Here is a 22745-nt window from a genome sequence, read left to right as displayed (position 1 = left end):
TGCCAATAAAAGCAAAAACTAATCCTGGCAAGTTTCTCATCATCAGTTATACAAAAAAAACGAAATATTGAATTTGTTGCCAACAGTACAGCGGATAAAATGGAAAAGTCACTGCTTCAAAACCTGTGACTCATGTCATCGGATTAGATAGGTAGTTTCAGTTTCGAAGTTTTCGATACTCAAACGGAATCCCTTTTTAATTTTGAGTGCACAGTGTAGGGGGGCATCTCTACCACATTCTCAGTATGCCGCAAGCCTTTAAGAAAATCTTAAATTATAGATGCATAATTTGTGAAGTTCCGAAGAATATGGGTTAAAGAACATTTGGTACGGAAGTACCTAATCAAAAGCATTGGTTTATCTCCGGCAAACACAAACCTTGGTGTAACGAGAGTAGAAAGTGTAGTTCTCCAAACAGTAAGTTCGAACTGGCGAGCAGGGTGGGCGAAAACTCTCTGCTTCATGTTCCATGTTCATGGATGAATTTTGCACGCATGTTCATAAATGGGACGATCGAAATGAATTGATGGAAATAAATTTTCATGAGAGGAAGGAGGCCAACTGTATATCGCCTTGCTCGTCTTCTCCATTGAAACCTTAACCCATTCGCAAACGTGCGTTCCATGCCATGGGCGCACTCGGTACTGTATAGTGGTTTCAATTCTAACATGGCCGCATGTTAATTCCTGAATTTTCTTTATTGTTTGCCAACGAAAGAAAAAGATTTAGTAGTGGTGTTTAGTAAAACACGCACATTTGTTGTTATAGAAAGATACGAGCTTTGTCTTCAATTTTCCTGATAACTGCATTAAATCGTTAACGCCGGTTTAAGGTATACTCCCGAAGGACTAATTTATTGCTGCCAGAATTTTGTCGGATATTTTTAATATATAACATGCTCCAAGAACATCACATGAACCAGAACGGTATGCAGAGAAATCAGAGGTAAATTTGCACATTAAACTTTAGTGACAATTATTGATTTTGCTTTGGCGATTTTGTTTATTTTGTTACTGTCATTTCATATGTTCAGTAATGTTTATGTAGTAATGTTCATGTGTAGCAATGAAGTATAAGTAACAAAGGCTAAGTACACATTGAAACATTGAACATCGCTATGTACCAGTAGCATTAAATTATAGGTTGTCATGCTAAAACACATGTAACAGCATGGGTTTTATTCAAGGCCTCTATAAAAGGTCAATAGTCAGTAGCCACTAAATTTCCTTTAATTTCCTCTACGAGAGCAGCTGAGCAGTTACTACCTATCGCGATTACCTACCAAAATGTTTTATACATTTGATGGTGATAAATATCCCAATAGAACTAGCCCCTCGGAAACCAAAGCTCTTGTCTTATCCAAAGGCTTAAATTACTCGTTGACCATTGATATGTTAAATTTTTTGGTAGAGTTGATTTAATTTTGCCATTTGTTGAGACATTAGTGAAATCACAAAACTCCCTGCTTGTAAATCTGTTCAGTAAATGTCACACAAGAATCGAAATTTCTCTTTATTGAGCCATCACTTAGCCCCCAGGTACCTTGAATGAGAGGAGGAATACCTTGTTCGAGTTAGAATAATATAAGCATGACATACCTTGAAGACGTATTGTTAGCAGCATAAACTCACCAACACATCCTTTAGATTATTGCTCAATATTCAATTTAGTCCTGAAAAACTTACTTATAGTTTGTGAGAACACCACTTTTAGTATCAAAACGATTATTATCAGCAAAATTCTGGGAGGGCAGTTGGATCTTCATTCTCTCTCTGACACTTAGTAATTTTTCCATGGGAAATTTCGAATCTAACCATGTTCATAATTATAATTTTAAATCTTTAGATTAGTGGAGATATATTGCAAATGATGTTTCTTGTTGGAAATTGCGACGAATTGACCACTTAATAAAACATGAGGCCCCTTCTTCTTGAGCATACAGTATTAAATATAATTTCCGACATAATATTTACTCAGAATCATGCTCTCTCCTTCCTAGGACATTATCGAAAAGATATGATACACATTATCCTGTAAAGTAAGGAAAAGTTCACAGCCCAAGAAGAGTTAAATAGAAGTTGAACTGGCAATATAGGCAAATTAGCACTCAAAGATATGTGCATTTCTACTTACTGGCTTCATCAGACATGGGTGTTAAATACGAACACGCACATATGGATGCAGCCTAGAATGGATGAATTGAAAGAAGAGAAAACGTAATTGGGCATCAGCCTAATGCTTCATGGAAATACTCAGAATTCCCCCAAATTGGCCTGCTTCTAGGCTTTTGTATCTGAATAAAATGGACCTACTAATTTTTCTTACAAAAGGATGACATGCAAATACACAGTATATCTTCATGAATTTCCTATATCAAATCACATAATTTTTCTCAGAATGTTAATAATAATAGATACTGTTTTGGGAAATCCGCCTTTATTTCACTGCTTTAATGTAACTTTATGAAGTCCCACAAACCTTCCCTTGATGGTGTTTCTTATCAGTAGCAGAGCACAATGAATTTGCATGATACATCCCATATCTTAATTAGCCCATTGGGTTGTTGTTGTATAGCCCAATTGCTTAGTCAGTCCAAATGAAAAATCCTGTAACCTTTGGTTTGCTCCTTTCATTCTGTGGGATTATTGTGTACAGTAACTGGCGTTATTTTGTGTGTCTTTCCATTCGATTTTTGATGGTGTAAGTATATTATAAAGAACATTCGTACATTTTGTGAGTTTGGTGCATACTCTCGACTTCTAGAAATCTTGGAGAAATCCTTCAGGACATGTGTCGTTTTGAGTTACATTAAATTAACTTTAATTACCTTTAAAGATCTCTTTAATAAAGATAATTACAATATGCTAGGTGCCCTTCTAGGATAATGTCGTCTTCTAGCATCTTTAACACATATATACATTTTCTCAAACATTAAAGCATTATTTTTAATATTTAGGTTGAGCATGCAGCAGATGGCCCCTCCCCCTAACCAAAGAGGTCCTATCATGATGAGTATGCCTGCCACTGGTATGTATGCCACAACAATTTTTTGTTTTTAGCCGAGACTCATGATCACACAAAGGCATAAATATGTTGATGCCTACACATTCACCATTGTGTCATCATAAAGTTGTTGGTTGGAAGAAAAAATTACGACATAATAGTGAATGTGTGTATACTGATTTTCCATGTGTACCTTTACTTCGGATGGCTATAATATATCTGTGGCCACAGCCAAATTGCGTTAAACAGTTAGATTCGATAACCATTTTAGCGTAATTTACTAATTAATATTATTGTTCTTGTTAGGCTCGCTTTTGGATGCTAATTATAAGTTCTCTTAACTTTTAGGCGTACTTGTGTCAATGTCGCCAGGTCCTGGCCCGGCTTTAATTACGACCACATCAATTCCTCAGCAGCCACAGCCTCAACCTAAACCTCTACAGCAGCCTCAGGTTTATCATTATGAAGCACTTCCTGCACAACCCCCTCAAAGCGTGCCATCAAATGGTAGGCTTTTAAATATACAACAAAGGGTAGTTAATGGTTTGATTAAAGGTTTTGTTAAGGCACTTTTATGTATTGTTTTCATGTATTATTAGCATAGCTTTTTCAACGATTTGGTATTTTTTTAAATTGGACATACAGATTAGGATAACCATAGCTAATGATGAATTATTGTTTTAATCATGCAGTGGAGTCAGAGCACCAGCAACAGGCCCCACATTTGAGCAGCCAGGATCAACAACAAATGAATCAAAATAGTCCAAACACTAATACTTCTTCTACATCGAACCCTCCTTTGGCAAACATAAAAGAAAAGACTCCGATGTGTTTGGTCAATGAATTAGGTAAGCTTGTAGCTATGAAGACACATTAAAAGTCACTTTTGCGTATTTAGGTATTAGAGAAAAATCACGCTTTAGACTTGAATTTAAAAGTGTGTGTGTATTTATCCCTCTAGCAAGATACAATAGGATCCAACATCAGTATCGCTTGACTGGTGAGCAAGGGCCGGCACACAAAAAGGTTTTCACCGTGACTCTCAAACTTGGAAAGGAAGAATATGAAGCCGAAGGACCCAGCATTAAGAAAGCGCAACATTCTGCAGCTGCCAAAGCATTGGCGAAGACCGAATTCAAGCATCCACCACCGAAGTCCACCTTAAATAGGCCTGGGCGCCAACAAAACGCTGGAATTGTAACTCCTACCGTGGAATTAAACGCTTTAGCGATGAAAAGGGGTGAACGAGCCATTTATGTGCTCGAGGGGGGTGCCCCTTCACATCAGGTAACTGGATTCTTCTGTCTTTGTTTATTACAGTAATGTTCGCTTATAACGAACCGTAAGGGACTATTGAAATATTAGGGTATAAACATTAGTATTAATAATTAGCACAGATTTATTACATAAACGTTTTTAAGAATATTCACACGTTCGTTTTTTTATAAACCTTTTGCTAATCTATTATGAATATTTTACATAACAATCCCAAATAGCCCTTAATATTAACTCATCAATTACTGGTTCATCTTGATCTTTATCTTCCTCTAGGTCGTTGATATGAGCTGAAAAAGTTATAGAAGCGGCAGTGACATCGTCATGTAGGTGATTTTCACTCATTATATTGTCATAAATGTGCACAAATTCATTTAAATCATATTGGGAACACGGAAAATTATACGCAATATTGTTATCGTTGTTTTTAAAGATTTTAAAATTGCTTCCTTATATATTGCTAGGCCATATAAATGAAGTGTGCTGAATCCTAAAGGATGATTCTAAAATTTTCTTCGTCACTGTTAAGTTTCACTATTTTTGATAATTGCTTTTTAAATTATAGATAAAACAGGTTTGTTTAAAGGGAACATTACTGTATTATTATTTACGTTCGGTTTGCGTGTTTTGGTTAATTTCTTTATTTGGATTTCGTTTATTATTTGATTTGTTTGATTTTATAGTCTTGAGTTAAATTTTTATTTATGTTTGTCGCAGTGTCGAATGGCCAATATTAGATTTCAGACCCATTGGGGCAAATCATAGTATTGTCCTGTGGTTAATTAGAATTAAAAAATAAATAAGTCACAGGAAAATATCTTCAAATTCCAAATGTTTTTACGGTTACGCAGAATAAAGATCGCTTTTTCAACATACACTACAAGGCTGACTCAGAAATTTTCATGTTTCATAAGGGGAAAAATATCCGTTTTTTACTTGGAATTTCATCGAATAACAAATACTTTGTTAGATATGTTGTTAAATTTAAATTTAGAATTAATCAATAAGTTGGCCAAAATATAAAATCGAAAACATGCAAGGAACGACATTTTATTTATTTTTTTAGTTTTTCCATTAACCAGTCTTATTTTAGGGTTATATGAATCAACCAGGCTATTTTCCAAGACACAGTTTGAATTATCCACAGGCCCAGCCGAGATATGGCGGCTACGATGCTCGCCGTAATGTCCGAAACCACTACGGGTACGACAACCGATATTACGGACAATATCGTCCGGGAGTAACACATCAAGGCGATCCATATACGGTTCGGCTCCGTGTAGGAGACAGAGAGTATCCAGGTACTAAGCACTACGGTAATTTACCCTTTTTTCGTAAATGTAATGGTTTTGTTCTTGTTTGAGATATTTTTGTTTTTCCGCTTGTGTGGTACGAGGGTGTGAAAGACGTACTCAGTTGAGTATTGCAAATTCAGTGCTTTGATCCCTTTAGTTTTATTTTCAATACAATTAATAAGTAAACTTTAATTTTTTGCCTAAAGGTGCGTATCTGTTCACAATAGGGCGTCTCCTGATCGAGAAATAGCAGAAAGGAAGAGTAATGTCGGGAAAAAGGGTGCATGCATCATGATTTCTTTGTCTCCTTTGCGGCGTAGTATTTACTGTGTGGTGTAGTGTTTATTCTTAGTTTACTGCCTCAGTCACTATCGTTTTTTTATAATTCTTTCTTGAATCACCCTGTGTACTTACTGATATTTCAAGCTTCTCTATTTATTCCTATTAAAGATAGGAATATCTTAGGTCATGGTCCCACCGTTCAAGCAGCAAGGCATGATGCAGCAGCCAAGGCCATCGATCATATCAAGCAACTCGGTGGCATTGACGGCAATGATAGCAATGGGAATGACAATGGGCATTTGGCCGAGCAGTCCTCGAACTCGTTCCAAAATGATGTTAATTCGGAATTGAAATCGCCTATTTCACTGGTCTATGAAATAGCATTGAAAAGGAATCTTAATGTGATTTTCGAAGTGCTGAGCGAAAAGGTAAGATTTCGTTAGTTGCTACGACTCCATATTTCAAATCAAATTAGAAAAACAATTATACGAACGTGGTTATTGTTTAGGGTCCTCCGCACATGAAAATTTTCATTACACAATGTCGCGTGGGCAGCTTTGTAGCTGAGGGCGAGGGCAACGGAAAGAAAATATCGAAGAAGAGAGCAGCCGAAAAGATGCTTGAGGAGCTTTCGAAACTACCTCCATTGCCTGCGATGAACAATGTGAACCAACTGAAACGAAAACGGGTCACCAACAAAAAGAAAACCAGAAATTTAATTAAGGTGAGCAGTTCAATATATGCATTAGATTTCACTGGCCCTTTTCGAGGGATCAGTTGGAAGAGATTTGAACCAAAATTAAATGTTTGATGTTTCTTTTATAATTTGGAGGAACAAAAACTTCTTTGTTAATAAGCGAGCACCAGACAGTTGTTTCTCGACAATTTGGTGTTTACTTTACCTCTGATTTGTATCACACAGTTAGTTTTTTTAATCGAGATACAAAACCGTTTTTTGATAAAACATGCTGTGTGCTAAAAAAAATCTCAAGCATAATTGAGTTTATTACTTCCAGGTTAATGTAGATAAACCGTCTGAAACTACCGAGGAAATAAACCCGATCTCCCGTCTAATCCAAATCCAGCAAGCTAATAAGGAAAGGGAACCAGTTTACACCGTCCTGGAGGAACGTGGAGCTCCAAGGCGCAGGGAATTCGTCATAGAGGCTTCCGTAAACGGTCATTCCTGTACTGGTGTGGGGCCAAATAAGAAGGTAACTCACAAGTTTTAAGTTAATTAATATATCGATAAGTTGTTACTTTTTAAACTTAGGTCGCAAAACGAAACGCCGCCGAAGCTCTATTACTGGATCTAGGCTACACCACTACCCCCAGCAAGCCTCCCCAACCGAAAAACGACAAAGAGGATCAATCTGCTGGCCACAATGACAAAAATCGTAAAGTGACTTTCATGGAAGAAAAACATGAGAGTCAACAGTCCCAGAATGTTGGCGGTAGTGGTGGCAGGCAGTTGGTTCCTGGTGTTCTCTTGGTAACTGAGCAGAATACTGGTTTCACCAAACCTAAAAATGAAGCTATGGACCCGCCGAAATCGGTGCAACCCTCGCCTCTAAAAAATCCTCCACCTGGAGTTCGCTCGAAAGATCAGCTTATGTATTTGGCTCAGTTGATGAATATTCAGGTAAATGTGATTTGGTTTTATACATTTAAGTGTTGAGCTGGTTTGTTGTGAGGAATCACTAGATTGAATAATGGCAACTAAAGTGTAAAATTTCGAAGTTTGTTTGTTTTTTGGATATACTTAAATCCCCTGCGAGATGAAGAGCCTAAAGAAGTGATCAAAGTGTTATGAATTACGAAATGGGATTTGTTTAGTGACTATTAAGTTAATAATCCCCGGATTTCTTCTCTCTCTTAATTTTCTAGACAACGTTTTTTACCTTCATTTTGGAAATGTTAATTAATGTATTTCTAAATCCCAAAACATTTATGTTAGGTGGATGGGAATCCCGTGTCCACTGTTCCTAGTCCAATTAAAAGTGCAGATTTGCACAACTTACCAACGAAATGTGCAAGAACCAAGATTTGACAAGAACTTGAAGGAACAGAAAAACAAGAGAAGCTTTAATTTGAAGATTGAAAACTCAACTTGTGATAAAAGAAGACCCCAATAGAAGAAAATTCGTGGGGAAAGCACCGTTATATAAAGGTTTATGGTGCATCGTCATCTGTGTAAGTGAACGCTAGGGTAACGACACTTTTTGCGCACTTACACTCATGATGAGGGTCCACTATCAAGTAATTCCTTACTAAATTGGTTATTAATAATAAGCATCGACCTTTTTCAAACAAGTTGTATATTGTTAACAGGTTCATTTTTCGGACTTCCCGAAGGCGAATCACGAAATGTACTTAACCCTGGTTTCCTTGGGAACCAACCCGCCTCAAGTGTGCCATGGTGAGGGACCGACCACCGAAGCCTCACACGAGAAAGCTGCTTTGGAAGCTCTGAAGGTACTGTCTGAACTGGGCCTTGACATTGCTGCCAACAAGGACACTTCCCAGAGCAAAGAATAAATTAGTTTTAGTGAAGCATTGAAATCGACCAAATGAACTCTAGCTGTACACACCAATGATAAAATGTTATAGCAGATTGTAAGTTTTATTGTTGTTGTATTTCGGTTTTTGCTCATTGGCATCGAAATGTTTTACTAGAATGTTCTCTGTAGTTTGTTTTACCGGCCGCAGTAGTATTTTCCTCAGTTTGAGTGACTAATGAAGAAACGCTTTGCTAGCGTGGTGCAACTTTGTTATGGCGATTTAAAGGTTGGGTGACCCAAAGGGGCATCACCACGTACGAAACAAAATTTTCAATATTTTAGCATCGTTCTAGCAAAGTTCTCGAAAGTGTCACCCAAAAACTGCGGATCTCAGACTGCGCTTTTAAAGATACATTTTTAAAATTCCTTAAATCACTAAAATTTGAGGGTTCGCGCAATACTGTTGCAGATACTGCGACTTTATTTTGCCAACTTCTTATGGGGCTTTTATAGGTCATAAACGTTTGAATATTTGGGCTTCTATGGGACAGATTATTTCAGGCACTGAAGAAAAACTATTAATTCGAGAAGTTAAAATTTTATTGTCGAATAACCTACGGAAAGTGCTTGTGATGTTATCGTTCATGAGCACGAGCCTACCTCTTCTTATACCCGCACTCAAACATGGTTTTGTTTTCAAAAAACGAAATCGCGTTGAGGGCGAGGCTTCGTTCAAAAATTCGTCTGATTTGCGACCTTTAAATAGCGCTATTTAGGATTGTTAAATATAGCAGATAAATGTGTGTTGTGGCACCGTAAAACAAGCTAATTGAAAATCTTGATGTTAATATAAACTTTGTTTTTAAAGTTGCATTTGAACTCTTCGTAGCTATACCAATGAACTAAATTAGATTTATCCCATGGATGATTTGCCCTTTCAAATCACGTATTGACCTTTTACGTTTGTCTCACTCGACAAGAGCCATTGCTAAAACGCGTTTAATAATCATCATTTTCATTGGTACAGTTTTCAAGCCGACTGGGAGTTCCATGTGGCCATGTTTTGTTTTAGAGAAGTCTTTAAATAACTTAGAATTATAGTTTAACCGTTCATTTATGTGATGTCATTTAACATATTCCAACGTATGAAATGATTTCATATATACTTACGTCATAATTCTAGTTATTGACGCTTTGGTACTTAGAGTGCCCACCGAATTTCGTTTAAGTTAAGGGGTGACCGAAAACGAAATCGGACAGTAGTTCAGAATTGGTTTTTCCCAGAATATATTTATTTTTTCATCGTATTTATTGTTTTCTCATTGCTAGAAGCTAGATATTTTCGAAATGCTTAGGAATAACTCCGTAGTGTTGTTAGCGGAGCTATTCTACGATTACGCGAACTAAATGATCGCAAAACTGTACGGCGATTCATTTATTTCCGTGTAAATATTGCTGCTAATTTAGAAGCGAAAAAATAAAAATGTGCATGTTTCAGGCAATTCTGACCTGCTGATTTTTCACCTTTGTAAATTGATTTCATTATTCTAGGGGCCATGTTTGGTTTACCTGGTAGTTACCATTAAGAAAATCTATTTCCATTTTATTTATCCGTATTCCTAAGTTTTCGTTGTGCAGGGTGGTCTTCACCTAATGAGTTCAGGTTCACATATTCTTTCCGCAAAAATATTACGATTTGACTAACTTCTTTCCATACCATCCAATTCCTTTGCAGGGGACCACTGTCCGCTTCTAGCTGAAAAATAGAATTTTCTGTTCAATCTAGAAATATTTCTAGCTTCTTCACCTTATTGCACAGCTGTCGTTATTCTAGAATTATTCACCAAAAAGATCAGGTAATGTATGCCATACTCTATGAATATATTTAATTTCTTCATGCTGTGCCTTTAGTATCGAATCCTGAAAAATTATAAAAATGGAGAGTTTTATACTATATTTTTTTAAATAACTCTTAAACGGTGATTTGTGCTCAGTGAAATGAAAAATTCGTCTTTTAAATCGGCGAGTTCATTTTTCAGAAAGCTATTATCAGTGGAGCCCCTGGAAAAAAATCTTACAATAGAGTCTAATAATTATCTACTCTGCTTTTGTAGGAATAATACATAGATGAAGTTTGCCCCGTTAGGTGAGGTCTGTCCTGTATAAGTCTGTTTTTAAGTCTATGGATCTGTATGAGATTAAATAATCTCTCATTTTTCGGTATACTATACGAGCTGCGACTTGCCTCATTTGAATTTGAAATCAATAAACATTATCTCACATGCTTTTTTGTTCAATCTGTCCATTGACATCTTTTGGTTTTATCAACATTGTCGCATAACAATTTGCATTAAATATGGCACAAAAATCGAATACTCCTATTGCTTAATATAGGTGTGCCAATTCTCGATACATCTAACGACTAATAAGCATGTTAACAATTATTTAAAAAACAGTGACAGTATAACTAAAAACTAGCTAAACTTAAATAGAGGATAGGGCAGATAATTGAGTGGAAAGTGTTTATTTGCGTCTATTAAACATTAATGATAATAACATCTAATTAAGATATAGAAAGTATAATAAAAGGTAAATTACATCGACAAATATATAAAGAAGTAATCATTTTATATGGGGAGTCACATTTTCAAATATAAACTAAAACCAATGAACTTAACTAAATTAAGGACTAAATACAAAACAATAAGTGTTTCAGATGGTACAAAGGGATTTCTAAACTTGGTTTTCTCTGCTTAATTTTTAAATTTAATGGATAAGAAAACCAATATTCTTAGTTTACATGTTAAAATTTTAGATGATGACAATAGCTTAATGAAATTCTAACAGCATAATAATGATTCTAGTTTAAAATTTTATGAAGCACAGACATAGATTTTGGCATAGAACTCGGTTTTAGTTATTACATAATAAGTAGATCCTAAATTTGCAATTATGTTACCATAAAGCAGAAGAAAATCCCCCTGGAGGTACACGCACTCTTTGAGTTACAGCCTCTTTTGAACCTCCAATACTACCAATTACTCCATTTTCTTTTCCTTCTGTAGCATCTTTTTCATCTATTGATGTTCCCTTTGAAGCATCCTCTTCAATTGTAGAATATTCTTTTTTATCTATCAAATATTTATTTTCTTTCTGTATGGTCTGGTTTGGTGCTTCAGCCAGGAAACATGAGCCTATCGTGGACTGGGGATGATGTCTCCTTATACTTGGAGTGATCTTTTCAGTTTGACCACCGATGCCGAATATGTCATTATGACCCCCACCTGGAGGCCTTAAGACTCTACTTGAGTTTTTTTCTGTGGTGAGTCCAATATTAAACTGGGTTGAAGTCATACTAAATACAATTAATGATACAAATGATTATATGGAAAATTTAAACAAGTTCTCGGAGAAACGATTACTTACCTGGTTTTATTCAAAATATCACAATGAAAACTGAACCGTACGTGAGGTTCTAACGTTCTTATCGCTGGCGAAGAGGCAATGAACTTCACGAATGCAAGATAATGAACGAACAAGGAAATGGCTTAACCTGAACCACCTACCAACGGGTTTCTTGCCTTTGTTCCTTTGAAAACCTGAATTTTTTGATAAAATTAGGGTGCTTGGTCGGGTTTTTGAGTGATCCGTTGACGATGGCGGTTAAAAAAGTGTTAAAATATGAATAACGCCATAAATCGTTTTGATGGACTTCCTCCAGATGTCTCTCTACGGTTTTTGACAGCGCAGATTTGTCAATTTAGAGATGGCGAGTTTGTCGATCTGGTCGCTGTCCGTGCGTGTTGTTGCGGCATCACGTGTCAAGTAGCGGCGTTGAAGTCGTTTTTGAATAGAATTGTTCCTTTTTCTTTTTGAAGATTGATTTGAGTTTTAATGGTCAAATCTACTATAATTAAGACAACATTTAGTTCATGCTACTGAAGAAAACAGAAACAGCTAAGCCTCCGAGACTCCTAGACGCTGATTCCCTTACCGCACATAAATTCATGATTTTTCTGGATGACAAGACAAAGTTTTGAACATCGCTGAGTGTATTTTACGGGATAGAGGGCGCTATTGGAGTTGCACATTAATATACGGAACGCTACATATCTGGGATGTCTTCGGAAGTAAAAGGGTCGCGAATTCTTACAGCAGATTCTTTATTATATTGACTGATAAAATTAATTTATCAAATTGCCCCAGTGCTTGTGAGCCTAAGAAAATGCCCTTTCTAAGATCCTTGATGTCATCATGCGACGTGGTATTCAAGGAAAAAACTGGTCCGGTAACCCGCAACAAAAGCTTCTCGCTTCCTTGAGTAGAAATTTCCACCTCCATTTCAAAGCTTTCTGATTCGGACTTGGAGCCAAGGTACCAGCTCCAGACCAAAATGTCTTGGAACTCGCATCTGAAAATAAGATTCTGAGTAAGATTGCCAAGTAAGACTTCCGGAACTCATACTGTACCTATTATTGGACACTGGAAACTCTTTTCTAGTACTCGAGCAAATTATCTTGACAAAGAATACTTCACTACTATCACGGAGGACATAACAAGCTTCATTTTCCAGATGTCTTAAAAGTATTTGGAAGCGTGTCCCGAAGTACTGAACAAACGGTCCGGTATGGAAAGTTTGGAAGTGCTCTGGTACTTTTGTTCCTACAAGTTTTCGCTTTTAAAAGAGATAATTTATTGCGTTGAGGACAGTGAAAGAGAAGCTTAATGTCGTTCCAATGTACATATTAAACAAAATGAAAAATAGTTTTTGTATGTAGTTTTTGCTCCACTTTGTATATTCCCATTTTCAAAATTTGAAAATTCGCAATTGAAAATGAAAATATGCACTTCTGAGAGTTTTTAGGATAAATATGATTTCATTGGATGTATACAGGATGTCCCTGTATATTGAATATCCCTTCCTGGAGTACCAGAAATAGGTAAATAAACATTTTTTTAATGTTATTTTGTATATGCTCTATGACTGTCCCAACGTATCTGCTTGACTACTTTGTTTGCATTAATTTTGTTTATATATTTTTTTTTGTTTTTGTTTTTTTTTATTTTATCGCACAATTTACACTTAAATTTAGACTAAAAAATACCCGCTTCTTTACCTTTAATCAAATTTGAGCATTTGGAATCAAAAGGGCAATAGTACGAGCGACCGTCTGTTCCTATCGGGTGAACCGAATTAGCGCTACAACTCAACCTTCCATTGTCTCCATAGGAGTAATTAAGAAAATCAAATGATCCATGACACGAAGACGGCCGGTTGCTGTAATCACTGATATTGGTTAATGAATCATCCATGGTGGTATCGTTGCACTTCCTACTAAGTCGTGTCATGGACCCGATTCGAGATACTGTGGGAGTATCTGCTTTAAATATTTCATTGGTAGATAAGCTTTTGATTTTTAAGTCACTATCGCCCGGAGGCAAAAGTTGGCTGTTCGAAGAGAGATTTTCTGCGGATGAGGACTTTTTGCCGACGATCTTTGCTAGAAACCTATTGGTATGGCACTGGGTAATTTTTATGTTCGGCACATTTCTGTTTTTAGTTTTAGCCCTGAAAATCTGCTGTATCCTCTGAGATCTTATATCACTGGACTCTTCTTTTAAGTTGAACGATTCGATTACGGCGTTGTAGACCTGAAATCAGCATCCTCAACAACGAAAATAATGAAAATATAAATAATAAAATTAAATAACAAAACAAACGCTCGAACATGATCAGATTACCTGATCAGCCATAAGCGATCTTCCACTGGCTAGTTTGAGCCGACATACAGGGCATCTTTCAGATTTTGTCCGACACTTCACACAGATCAAGTGCCCATTATCGCACTGATAGGTGGGTGGAGCTATGGTATCTAAACACACTGGGCACTCCAAAAACGCTAGGATTGTTGACATACAGGCTGACAACCGAGTTAAATTGCTGGGAATTGGACCGCAGCATAGTGCCTAGAAGAACAAACTCATGAGACATTATGAACGAATGATGTTGAGGCGCTCATCGGCTTCGACCATCTAACAAGAATGAAGTTAAATACCATGTAAACTTGAGAAATAAGGAATAATACATTTTTGGCCATGACACTCTAACGAATCAATAAGCGGTTATGCGGGTTTAGTATGTTTGAAGTAGTTCAAGGTTCATGTAAGAGAGATCAGTTAGGTAGACCTATGCGTGTTCATTGAGAGGTAATCTATTGTTAAGAAGTTATATGGTCACATGTGATAATTGTCATGCTTCGATAGTGGTTCTGTTTTACCTGTAAAATACTAGAAAATCTTTGTCTGTGGAACGTTAGAGAGTCTTCCGACTAGAAAAAGCTTAGGTTAGACCCCCTTAACATTATCCATTTAATCAGGTTTGAATACGATTTCTGATTACACATCCACAGTAACTGGAATTTTAAATTGGGCATTGTTAATATTATACAACATAATGTGACTATTACAGATGCACCAGTTAAAACAAAAGCCGGAAATGTTGTTATTCAGTGCTTGGGAAATCCGATAGATGCGTTTATTTTATATAAAATGTTACGCAACAACAGTTTGCGGTTGGGATGGGAGCTTAGAGGTAATAAATAAATTAAAAATGTGCCAACTAAATCATAATTTTTAAATACCTGGGTTGATATACAGGGTGATTCAAGTTCGTTCATGTTAATTCCAGTTGGGGGTCAAAGGCTTATCCGCACCTCCACGTGACGACCCCTGGATCCTGCAGGAGAGAAAGAGGTAGAAGTACCAGACGCGGAAGGCCAAAAGATCCAAAGATGGATGAGTAATTGGTAAAAAACCAGCCCTGTGGGGCAAGTAAGGCGGGAACAAATCAGAAAGTGCCAGAGAAATCGGAAAGGTCATAGAAGATCCAAAAAATCGAAGGGACACCCAAGAACGGCGGACGGAGAGTCTCCAGGGGAATCCCATTCTGTCTCCAGGAGATCAGACTGGGTGTCTAGGAAAATTCATCTCTGGATAAGAAAAGTTCAAGTTATTTTCGCACATACCTCCGGCGAGCAGTCCGGGTCAACGCCAGCATTCCACACTAAAAGTGAGACCTTATCAGGCTTCGATTTCACTAGTTCCGCAATTTCTGATATTTTCCGCCCAACCACATCGTCACCATTCACTTCCAAGAGGCAGTCGCCGAGTTTCAGACCCGCCAAACTGGAGACAGAATTCTGATCTACGTTGCTCACCCAGGGGTAGGGATCCCACTTCCCCCTGGTTAAGGAAAACCCGCAATTTTGACCGTTTTTCACGAAATCTATAACCCTTATTGATGGGTTAGTTAGGCTCTCGTCTGCATCGGAGAGCATTTCGGACCACAATGTGCAACCTTAGAACTTTCGTTATTTTATTTTCACCTTAATGTTAATTTTTCCAAGGTCCGATCTCGCGGTGTATCACAACTTGTTTACCTTCATTAGATTCAATGTTTCAGTACCGATCTGATTGGCATTATAGTACTGCAGCTCTCGTTGGCCAATTTAGGAATCAGTTTTGCGTATAGGCGAAATTCTGGTCAAATGCGGTCTAAACAATGAGCGTTTCATCAATTGAAGTTTTGGTGTTTACCAGCACAGGTGCGGATAAAATTCATTTATGGAAAAAGTGAATTTAACGATTTTCAATAACTACCAGCAGTATTCGACATAGATTTGTTTATTTATTTATTTATTTACTTTTTCTTTATTTCTTAAATTAATTTTTCTGATTCTCTTTAACAAAAAAGCTGGAAAAACGTTTAATTTTTGATGTTCGATTTATTTGACGAACCTTTACTGTCTGGCCTGCCAAGTTTCAATACAAAATTCAAAACTTAACAAATAGGAAAAAATAGAGAAGAAAAAAGAGAAAAAATCAAAAAATTATAAAAAACTTAAGGAGTTTTTTCCGAGAAAACATTTTGTTAGTATTCATTTTCCATGAAAGGTGTTATCTACCTTTAATACATATAGAAAATACTTGAAATTGTCCACGAGATCCAAAAACTGAACAATTTCCTAGGAACCTTAATTTAAATAAGAACTTCGTGGCATTTAGGAAAAAATTGTAAATTTAGCATAAAAAAAGCATAATTTATAATAATAAAACTTTTTGGCTATCCAACAGTATGAATGAATCTAAATGATAAACATTAGTATTATACTAGCTGCCTATTCTTCGAAACCTGAACAATTAATTACAGACCATTTTTTTACCATAATTCATGTTTATTAAAGGTATTAAGGATTCAGAAATGCGGAAATTAATTATATCAAAAGAATAAGGCGCAATATCTGCGATCCGAAGATTTCCATTGGCAAATGGTGTAAGCTAAAACGTTTGCCTTGTTCGATGCGTCATTAATTGGGATAAAAGTTATGCTGATGATCGACCAGCAGATCAAATCGATTTTTAAACAGAAAAAAAGGAGGGCGGGGTCTTCCACTTTTACTAATAAAGTTCTTTAGTTGTGCAGTTTTTCACTAATGCAGTTTATAAGGACATAAAAGTGTTAGAGAAAAGTACAAAAAAAAGATGAAGGGAAAAATCCCTATTACAAAGGTTTAAAAGACTTCAAAATACATTCATTCATACCGTTATCAATCGTTTCAACTTAATCATATCATCCTTGTACTCAATCGCTTCTCAGACAATTATCGAAATTACATATTTTTCAAAAGTTCCGTCATACAAATTACTGTATCCTTAAGAATGTAAAGGTCGCATTAATATTCAGAAAATTAGTCATCCAAGACAAGGTGACCGCAGGCCCGGCACACAATAGACTTCGGCGAAGATGGAAAATACGAAGAAGTACATATACAAAAATTGATTACGTTGTGACTTACATTTAATGCTAATTGTTAATGCATTGTCTTGTATTAATCCATTAGCGCATAACTTAAATGGTGAAGCTACATTAAAGCTCTTGAAAAAATATGTTTTAAATTGAACAGTGAGTTTCATGCAAAGTACTAAATCCCAATTGAATGCTAATGAATGTCGGCTTCTTTCTATACTTCAGAGTTCCATTACTGTTGACTCTTCTCTATAGGAAAATGGTTGTAATTACACGATTATTTTATTTCCGTTGACCTTACAATGCAAACGTTTGTTTCCCAGTTAAGCAGATGCATGAACATTTAAACGCGTAATATCTACTCACGAGCGCAATTTTATTAAATATTGTTGGATGATTATCGACAATTTATTTACGTTTGACCCTCAGTCGAAAAAGAATCGCTATGTCCGTGTGCGGTTCTTTATTTCTTCCTTTATTCAGGATTTATGCGGTATAAAAAAATTAGGAGTTCTGCTTTGAAGAGATGTGACGTAACGCCGGGGCCACCCTTTACGCAACGTAAATGCGGATGGAAATCGATTTTTCGCCCTTAAAAACATGGAAAAATTCGAGATTTGACTCAAATACGGGAATTACAATGCAAATAGGTAATATCGAAAAATATTTCAGAGGTTATTTAGGAGACCCCCTGTATATTTTCGCGTTATTTCCAACACACTGAAAAAAATGATAAAATAAAAAAAGAATAGAATAAAAAAATAAAAAAAGATAAAAAAAATAGAATTAAAAATTTTTTTAAATATTAAAAAAAACAATAATTTTTTTTTAATATTTAAAAAATAGAATAAAAAATAAAAAAATATAAAAAATTAAAAAAAAATAGAATTAAAAAAAAAAACATTTTAAAAATGTACTAAAAAGTAAGGAAAAGTAGAATGCCTACAGATTTATTGAAACACGCAGGCCGACGAAGACTTGATCAAGAATACAAGTACGAGCGAAAGTACGAGGAAATATTTTAAAATTAGTTATAGCAAGATAATTGTTTGGTGACATTGAGATTTCATAATTGTCATTAGAATTGCAAGGGTACTTACGCGTATTTACAGTTTCATAATTCATAACGTTACTTGACATCGATCAGTGTAATTAATAATGAAAAATAGTTGAAATGATCGGTTGTGGACTTTCACTTTTTTAGGCATTTATTTCGTTTTTATGTTCAAATTAATTTAACTTTAAATTAGACCAATAAACTCTCTAAAACAATTTGCACTCTCCTGGCAAATTAATCCAGTCATGACTTAATAGAACATTTTCTCCTTTGTTGCGCATCATCTAATTTAGTGAATCGCAAGTGTGCATGTCCAACTTTAATTTTTGTTTTGTTTCCAGGTGTGTTCGTTTTTATGCTTCTTTGTGCAGAGGGGAGAAACCATACGGCCATGTAATTGGAAGAGATTAAATCTGAGGTAACAAAACTAGAACTAAGAATTATGACCCGTGAAATTGGGTTTTTAGCAGAGCATTCTATGGTTAATTGATCTGTGTGAGGTCGTTTTGCTCATAACCATTTAGTCGCACTCATTCGGATTTTTCTCAATAACACGAATTATCCCATAAACGCTGTATCCAAAATTAGGCGATCTTAAGCTGCTTAGAGCGCTCTGGTAAAGAGCATGTGTGTCTTTCTCACGCAGCATTGTCCCTACGACAATAACAAAATTTGATTATCACTATCGTGTTGAAAGCGCGGGTTAATCAAAGACCTTCCTTGTGTGCAAGACTCCGTTTGTGGTAGCACAGCCATCTGGAACCATCAGAAGAGTGTTCATAGACGAAATTAAAAACCCACGTCCTGGTCCTATACAGTATGGGGTACAGGGAGCGCCTCGGAGTATTACGTTCTTATTAATGATTTTGATCGAAAATTGTTTTTAGAAGTGTACGTAGCACCTTACAAGGTACATTTTGAAAATATTCTCTTTTATACAGGGTATACAAAAAAAGATACACCTCAAATATACGTTTTTTTTATGGAACACCTTATATTTTATTACATATTTGGGATTAAAAGAAAATAGTAGAAGTTTGTATAAGACACATTAGGTCTACAACAGACACTAAAACATGAAAATCCGAATTCAAAATGCACTCAGAGCAATAACACTAAACATGTTCTCAAAAGTAAAATTTTCTTTTCAAAAAATATTCAATTATACAGAGTGTCCCAGTTGCTTCTAGCAGGATTTTAACATTCGATAGAAAAACTTGATTCAGGGAAAAAACTTAGGAAAAACACATAAACATAGGTCCGAAATAGTTTTGTCATATGGCTGTATTTGTTAACTAAAATACCAATTTCTTCTATAACAGGGGGAGATGCGAAGAAGAGTCAAGAGACCTTTTTTGAAGAGATTGAACTGATGGTTTAGAAAAAATACGCAATTTTATTTTAAACAGTCCCACCTAACTTTTCTGTCTTAATTCATGGTGGTGCAACCCCACAACGCCACCACTGGTTGCACGTAAAACGTATTATTACCACGTATTATTATTATCTAATAAAGCAACTAATTGGTTGATAATATGTTACCAATTTCAATTGAAATAATTCCATAGATGAAGACGCGATGACAAAAAAACGATTTTTTTTAACATTTTTAACATCCTGTATCTCAAAAAGCAAGCACTTTCGGACCTATGTTTATATGAAGTTTCGTTCCTGAATCGAGTTTTTCTATTGAATGTTGAGGTCCTGCTAGAGACAACTGGGACACCCTGTATATTGAAAGTGATGGCTATCATTTCGAACACTTACTGTAAATTTTTAATTTTTTTGGGATTCTGTTAAATTGTAATAAATACTTTTAAAATTCGTTCGCCGTAATCAGCTTTCTTGAGTAACCATAGAAACCAGTTTAAGGCATACTCTGAAAATAATTTGTTTTCTTTAATGTTATTATTGAAAATTAAATAAAATCTCATATTAAGGAAAAACGGTAAAAGATAGGCATAGTACACCATAGTATCAATTGAAAGGGCATTAGTGATTCGAATTAACACAGAAATGTATACATTCCATTTGAAATAAAAAAGTTGTAGTAAGTTATAAGTGAGTAAAATTTGACCATCCTTTTTGCTCACCCTGTGTATCAGTTTAATAAATAATTCATTCTAATTTGAAGAATTGTTCGTTCTTAAGAAGTAATAGTAAAAAAATAGTAGTCAATTAACTTATTTCACTTAGAAAAAAAAAATTTTCTGGACCCTTGCATTTTTATATTTTCTAAAATTTCTCGAGAAGTGTTTGTTTTAGATCTAATGTGTTTTATACAAACTTCTGCTATGTTCTTCTAATTCCAAATATGTAATAAAATACAGGATGTTCCATTAAAAAAAACAAATATTTGAAGTGTACTCTTTTTTGTATACCCTGTATAAATGAGAATATTTTTAAAATGTACCTTGTAAGGTGCTACATACACCTCTAAAAACAATTTTGGATCAATATCGTTAATAAGGACGTAATCCTTCGAAGCGCTCCTGATGCCCCACCCTGTAAAACCTGCAAGATTGCTGGTACTTCGCCTGTGTCAGGATATCCTGCCGGAAAACTTAGTAACCTGGTTATTTAATTATATTTTCCTGTATAATCCGAAATTTAAAAAAGTGCATAATATTTCAATAGCTGAATTAACATTCGCAATTATCCAATTTTAAAGTAAAATACTCGTGTGAATTCACATTTACTCCCAGTCATTAGATGATTTGGTATAATTCAACGCTTCATGAAAATGCCATCAAAGCGTTCGGTATGTGCATGACGTGCAATGCAGTGTGTTACGTATTCCACCGGTATTACGTTGGTTAATCAACTAGAAAGTGCCCTTATACGCGGTTTTGGAATAAAGGAAATTTACGGTTGTGCCGCGGAAATTGAAATGTTATAGTTGACTTTTCGGTTGAGGTGAACAATGACGGAAAAAGTTGCTTTGTTTGGAAGAGGGAAGGTGCTTGGCAGGGATTCTTGATGGAAAACCTGCAAAAATGAATAATGACTAATTGAAAATAACGAATAACTAAAAATAATGAATAATTGAAAATAACGAATACTAGAAAATAATGAATAATTGAATAATGAATAATAAAGATGGATGATGAATCAAAAAGTGAATAACGAAATCTGGGATTTTCTGAGTAATCCTGACTTAATAGCTGCGGAATTACCACATTAGAAGGGAAAATTAGAATATCTTGCTTAATGCTAAATACAATTTTTCGTAACGAACGAGAAGCTCTTCGCAACGCTCTACCTAACCGGTTTTTAATTTTATCAACATAGAAACATAAAAATTCCTTAACATACTACGATTTTAACGCGATGTTTAGGTATGTGAAAGCTGCCTACAGATTAAAATTTCCTTTTTCTACACTTCTACACGTAACAAGGTCTTCAATAAATTCAATATCGTTCACCAAAACAAGCAGCATTTTAATGTTCGAAACGGGAACGAAATATGTTTGCGAGTCGGCTTTGTTATTGAGCCATATGAGCGAAATCTGTTGACGAATAGTTGATAATATGATCGTTCAACACGCAGTTTAGCTTGAATTTTATGACGGATTCTAATTTGGCATGCATTGATAATTCGTACTGCTAATTTTTATTCCTCATTATCCGGGAATTAAGCCAAGGCTTGGGTTAGGTGGCATGATGCAAATTCATTTTTTTAGAGTTAAGTCATAATAGCCGAGATCTTGATGGCAATTCATTGCATTGAACGCCACGAACTGATCACTATTGTCTGGTAAAACCGTAAACACATTCTTCTAATTCACTTTGTCTAACAAGTCATTGTTTTCGGTTTGTGACTAACCGTCCATTAGCTACAGTCCCCAGTCGTACGCAGCAAGACTTCGATAAGGGCTTATGTTGCTTTGATTCCGAGAGTCACAGGCTTCGCAAAGAGCACGAAACAAACTATTTTAATTACGAGAGACGCGGCACCATAGAGTGGATGGCAAGATCGCCAGATTTGAACCCCTCGGATTTTCTTCCGTGGGGTTGTACGAAAGATTTTGTCAAAATACGTCCGTTTCCGTTGAAGGTAACCGATAAGAGTTGGTTCTAAGTCTACATAGAAGAGAACGTTTGGGACTTAATCCCGCTAATTTCAAGAGTGCCTGGTAGAGGCCGATCGCATCAACAATTTAAGATTCGCGTTCATCCCTCCCCAATAATTTACGTCACGATTTGAAAAGCAAAAAAATCACCATTAAAGGCATTAAATCGCAAATTGAAAGATTTCATTTGAATCCCATCTGCGACTGCCCAACATGCATCATTTTAAATTAGTTGGACATCCTGTTTACTTGCATATCTTCAACGAATTTGCAATCCAACATTAGCGTCTATACGTTATTAATATTTTCATAGGAAAAAAGCTGTAGGTATGTATATCAGCTACAGTATAATTAAACAGGTTGGATATGCACGAACCATGCGAGATGTATTCGTCCTTCTTGGAATGCAAGACGTCGGTAGGTAGGTACCTGCTTGGCTCGAAACGGTCGTGA

General features: G+C 35.7%; 3 protein-coding genes across 8 annotated transcripts; 1 reads left to right on the top strand and 2 right to left on the bottom strand.

Annotated features, from left to right (window-relative positions):
- The first annotated feature begins 597 nt into the window (after window positions 1-597).
- LOC136410550 (double-stranded RNA-binding protein Staufen homolog 2-like) lies at window positions 598-10640 on the top strand. 5 transcript variants are annotated; one of them, XM_066392741.1, is made up of 11 exons: window positions 598-945; window positions 2957-3027; window positions 3352-3510; window positions 3696-3851; window positions 3965-4290; window positions 5426-5594; window positions 6024-6283; window positions 6364-6579; window positions 6872-7069; window positions 7129-7497; window positions 8187-10640. In XM_066392741.1, exons 1-11 carry the CDS (start codon window positions 896-898, stop codon window positions 8391-8393), a joined length of 2181 nt encoding a protein of 726 aa, XP_066248838.1. In that variant the 5' UTR covers window positions 598-895; the 3' UTR covers window positions 8394-10640. The 5 variants fall into 5 exon arrangements, with proteins under 5 accessions (XP_066248838.1, XP_066248836.1, XP_066248834.1 ...); XM_066392739.1 differs by having other exon boundaries at window positions 599-945; window positions 5372-5579; XM_066392737.1 differs by having other exon boundaries at window positions 599-945; window positions 5372-5594.
- A 671-nt stretch (window positions 10641-11311) lies between these two features.
- LOC136410516 (uncharacterized) lies at window positions 11312-11710 on the bottom strand. Its single transcript, XM_066392707.1, has one exon. The coding sequence runs from the start codon at window positions 11708-11710 to the stop codon at window positions 11312-11314; it is 399 nt and encodes a 132-aa protein (XP_066248804.1).
- A 792-nt stretch (window positions 11711-12502) lies between these two features.
- On the bottom strand, window positions 12503-15833 carry LOC136410562 (uncharacterized). 2 transcript variants are annotated; one of them, XM_066392755.1, is made up of 5 exons: window positions 15382-15833; window positions 14099-14323; window positions 13474-14008; window positions 12826-13018; window positions 12503-12767 (listed from the first exon to the last, which is right to left on the bottom strand). In XM_066392755.1, the coding sequence occupies exons 1-5, from the start codon at window positions 15691-15693 to the stop codon at window positions 12506-12508; spliced, it is 1527 nt and encodes a 508-aa protein (XP_066248852.1). In that variant the 5' UTR covers window positions 15694-15833; the 3' UTR covers window positions 12503-12505. The 2 variants fall into 2 exon arrangements, with proteins under 2 accessions (XP_066248852.1, XP_066248853.1); XM_066392756.1 differs by lacking the exon at window positions 15382-15833 and adding an exon at window positions 14998-15151.
- Between the last annotated feature and the right edge of the window lie 6912 nt (window positions 15834-22745).

Source organism: Euwallacea similis, chromosome 8 (assembly GCF_039881205.1).
Source record: "Euwallacea similis isolate ESF13 chromosome 8, ESF131.1, whole genome shotgun sequence".
Taxonomy (NCBI): domain Eukaryota; kingdom Metazoa; phylum Arthropoda; class Insecta; order Coleoptera; family Curculionidae; genus Euwallacea; species Euwallacea similis.
This window is presented reverse-complemented; position numbering and strand designations above follow the sequence as displayed.

Coding starts and splice junctions, on each gene's coding strand:
- LOC136410550 (XM_066392737.1), top strand. CDS start 896: ATGCTCCAAGAACATCACATGAACCAGAACGGTATGCAGAGAAATCAG. Junction 3,028..3,351: donor GATGAGTATGCCTGCCACTG/GTATGTATGCCA, acceptor CTTAACTTTTAG/GCGTACTTGTGTCAATGTCG. Junction 6,284..6,363: donor TCGAAGTGCTGAGCGAAAAG/GTAAGATTTCGT, acceptor GTTATTGTTTAG/GGTCCTCCGCACATGAAAAT.
- LOC136410516 (XM_066392707.1), bottom strand. CDS start 11,710: ATGACTTCAACCCAGTTTAATATTGGACTCACCACAGAAAAAAACTCA.
- LOC136410562 (XM_066392755.1), bottom strand. CDS start 15,693: ATGCTCTCCGATGCAGACGAGAGCCTAACTAACCCATCAATAAGGGTT. Junction 14,324..15,381: donor ACCCGGACTGCTCGCCGGAG/GTATGTGCGAAA, acceptor TTGTTCTTCTAG/GCACTATGCTGCGGTCCAAT. Junction 14,009..14,098: donor GATCGCTTATGGCTGATCAG/GTAATCTGATCA, acceptor TGCTGATTTCAG/GTCTACAACGCCGTAATCGA.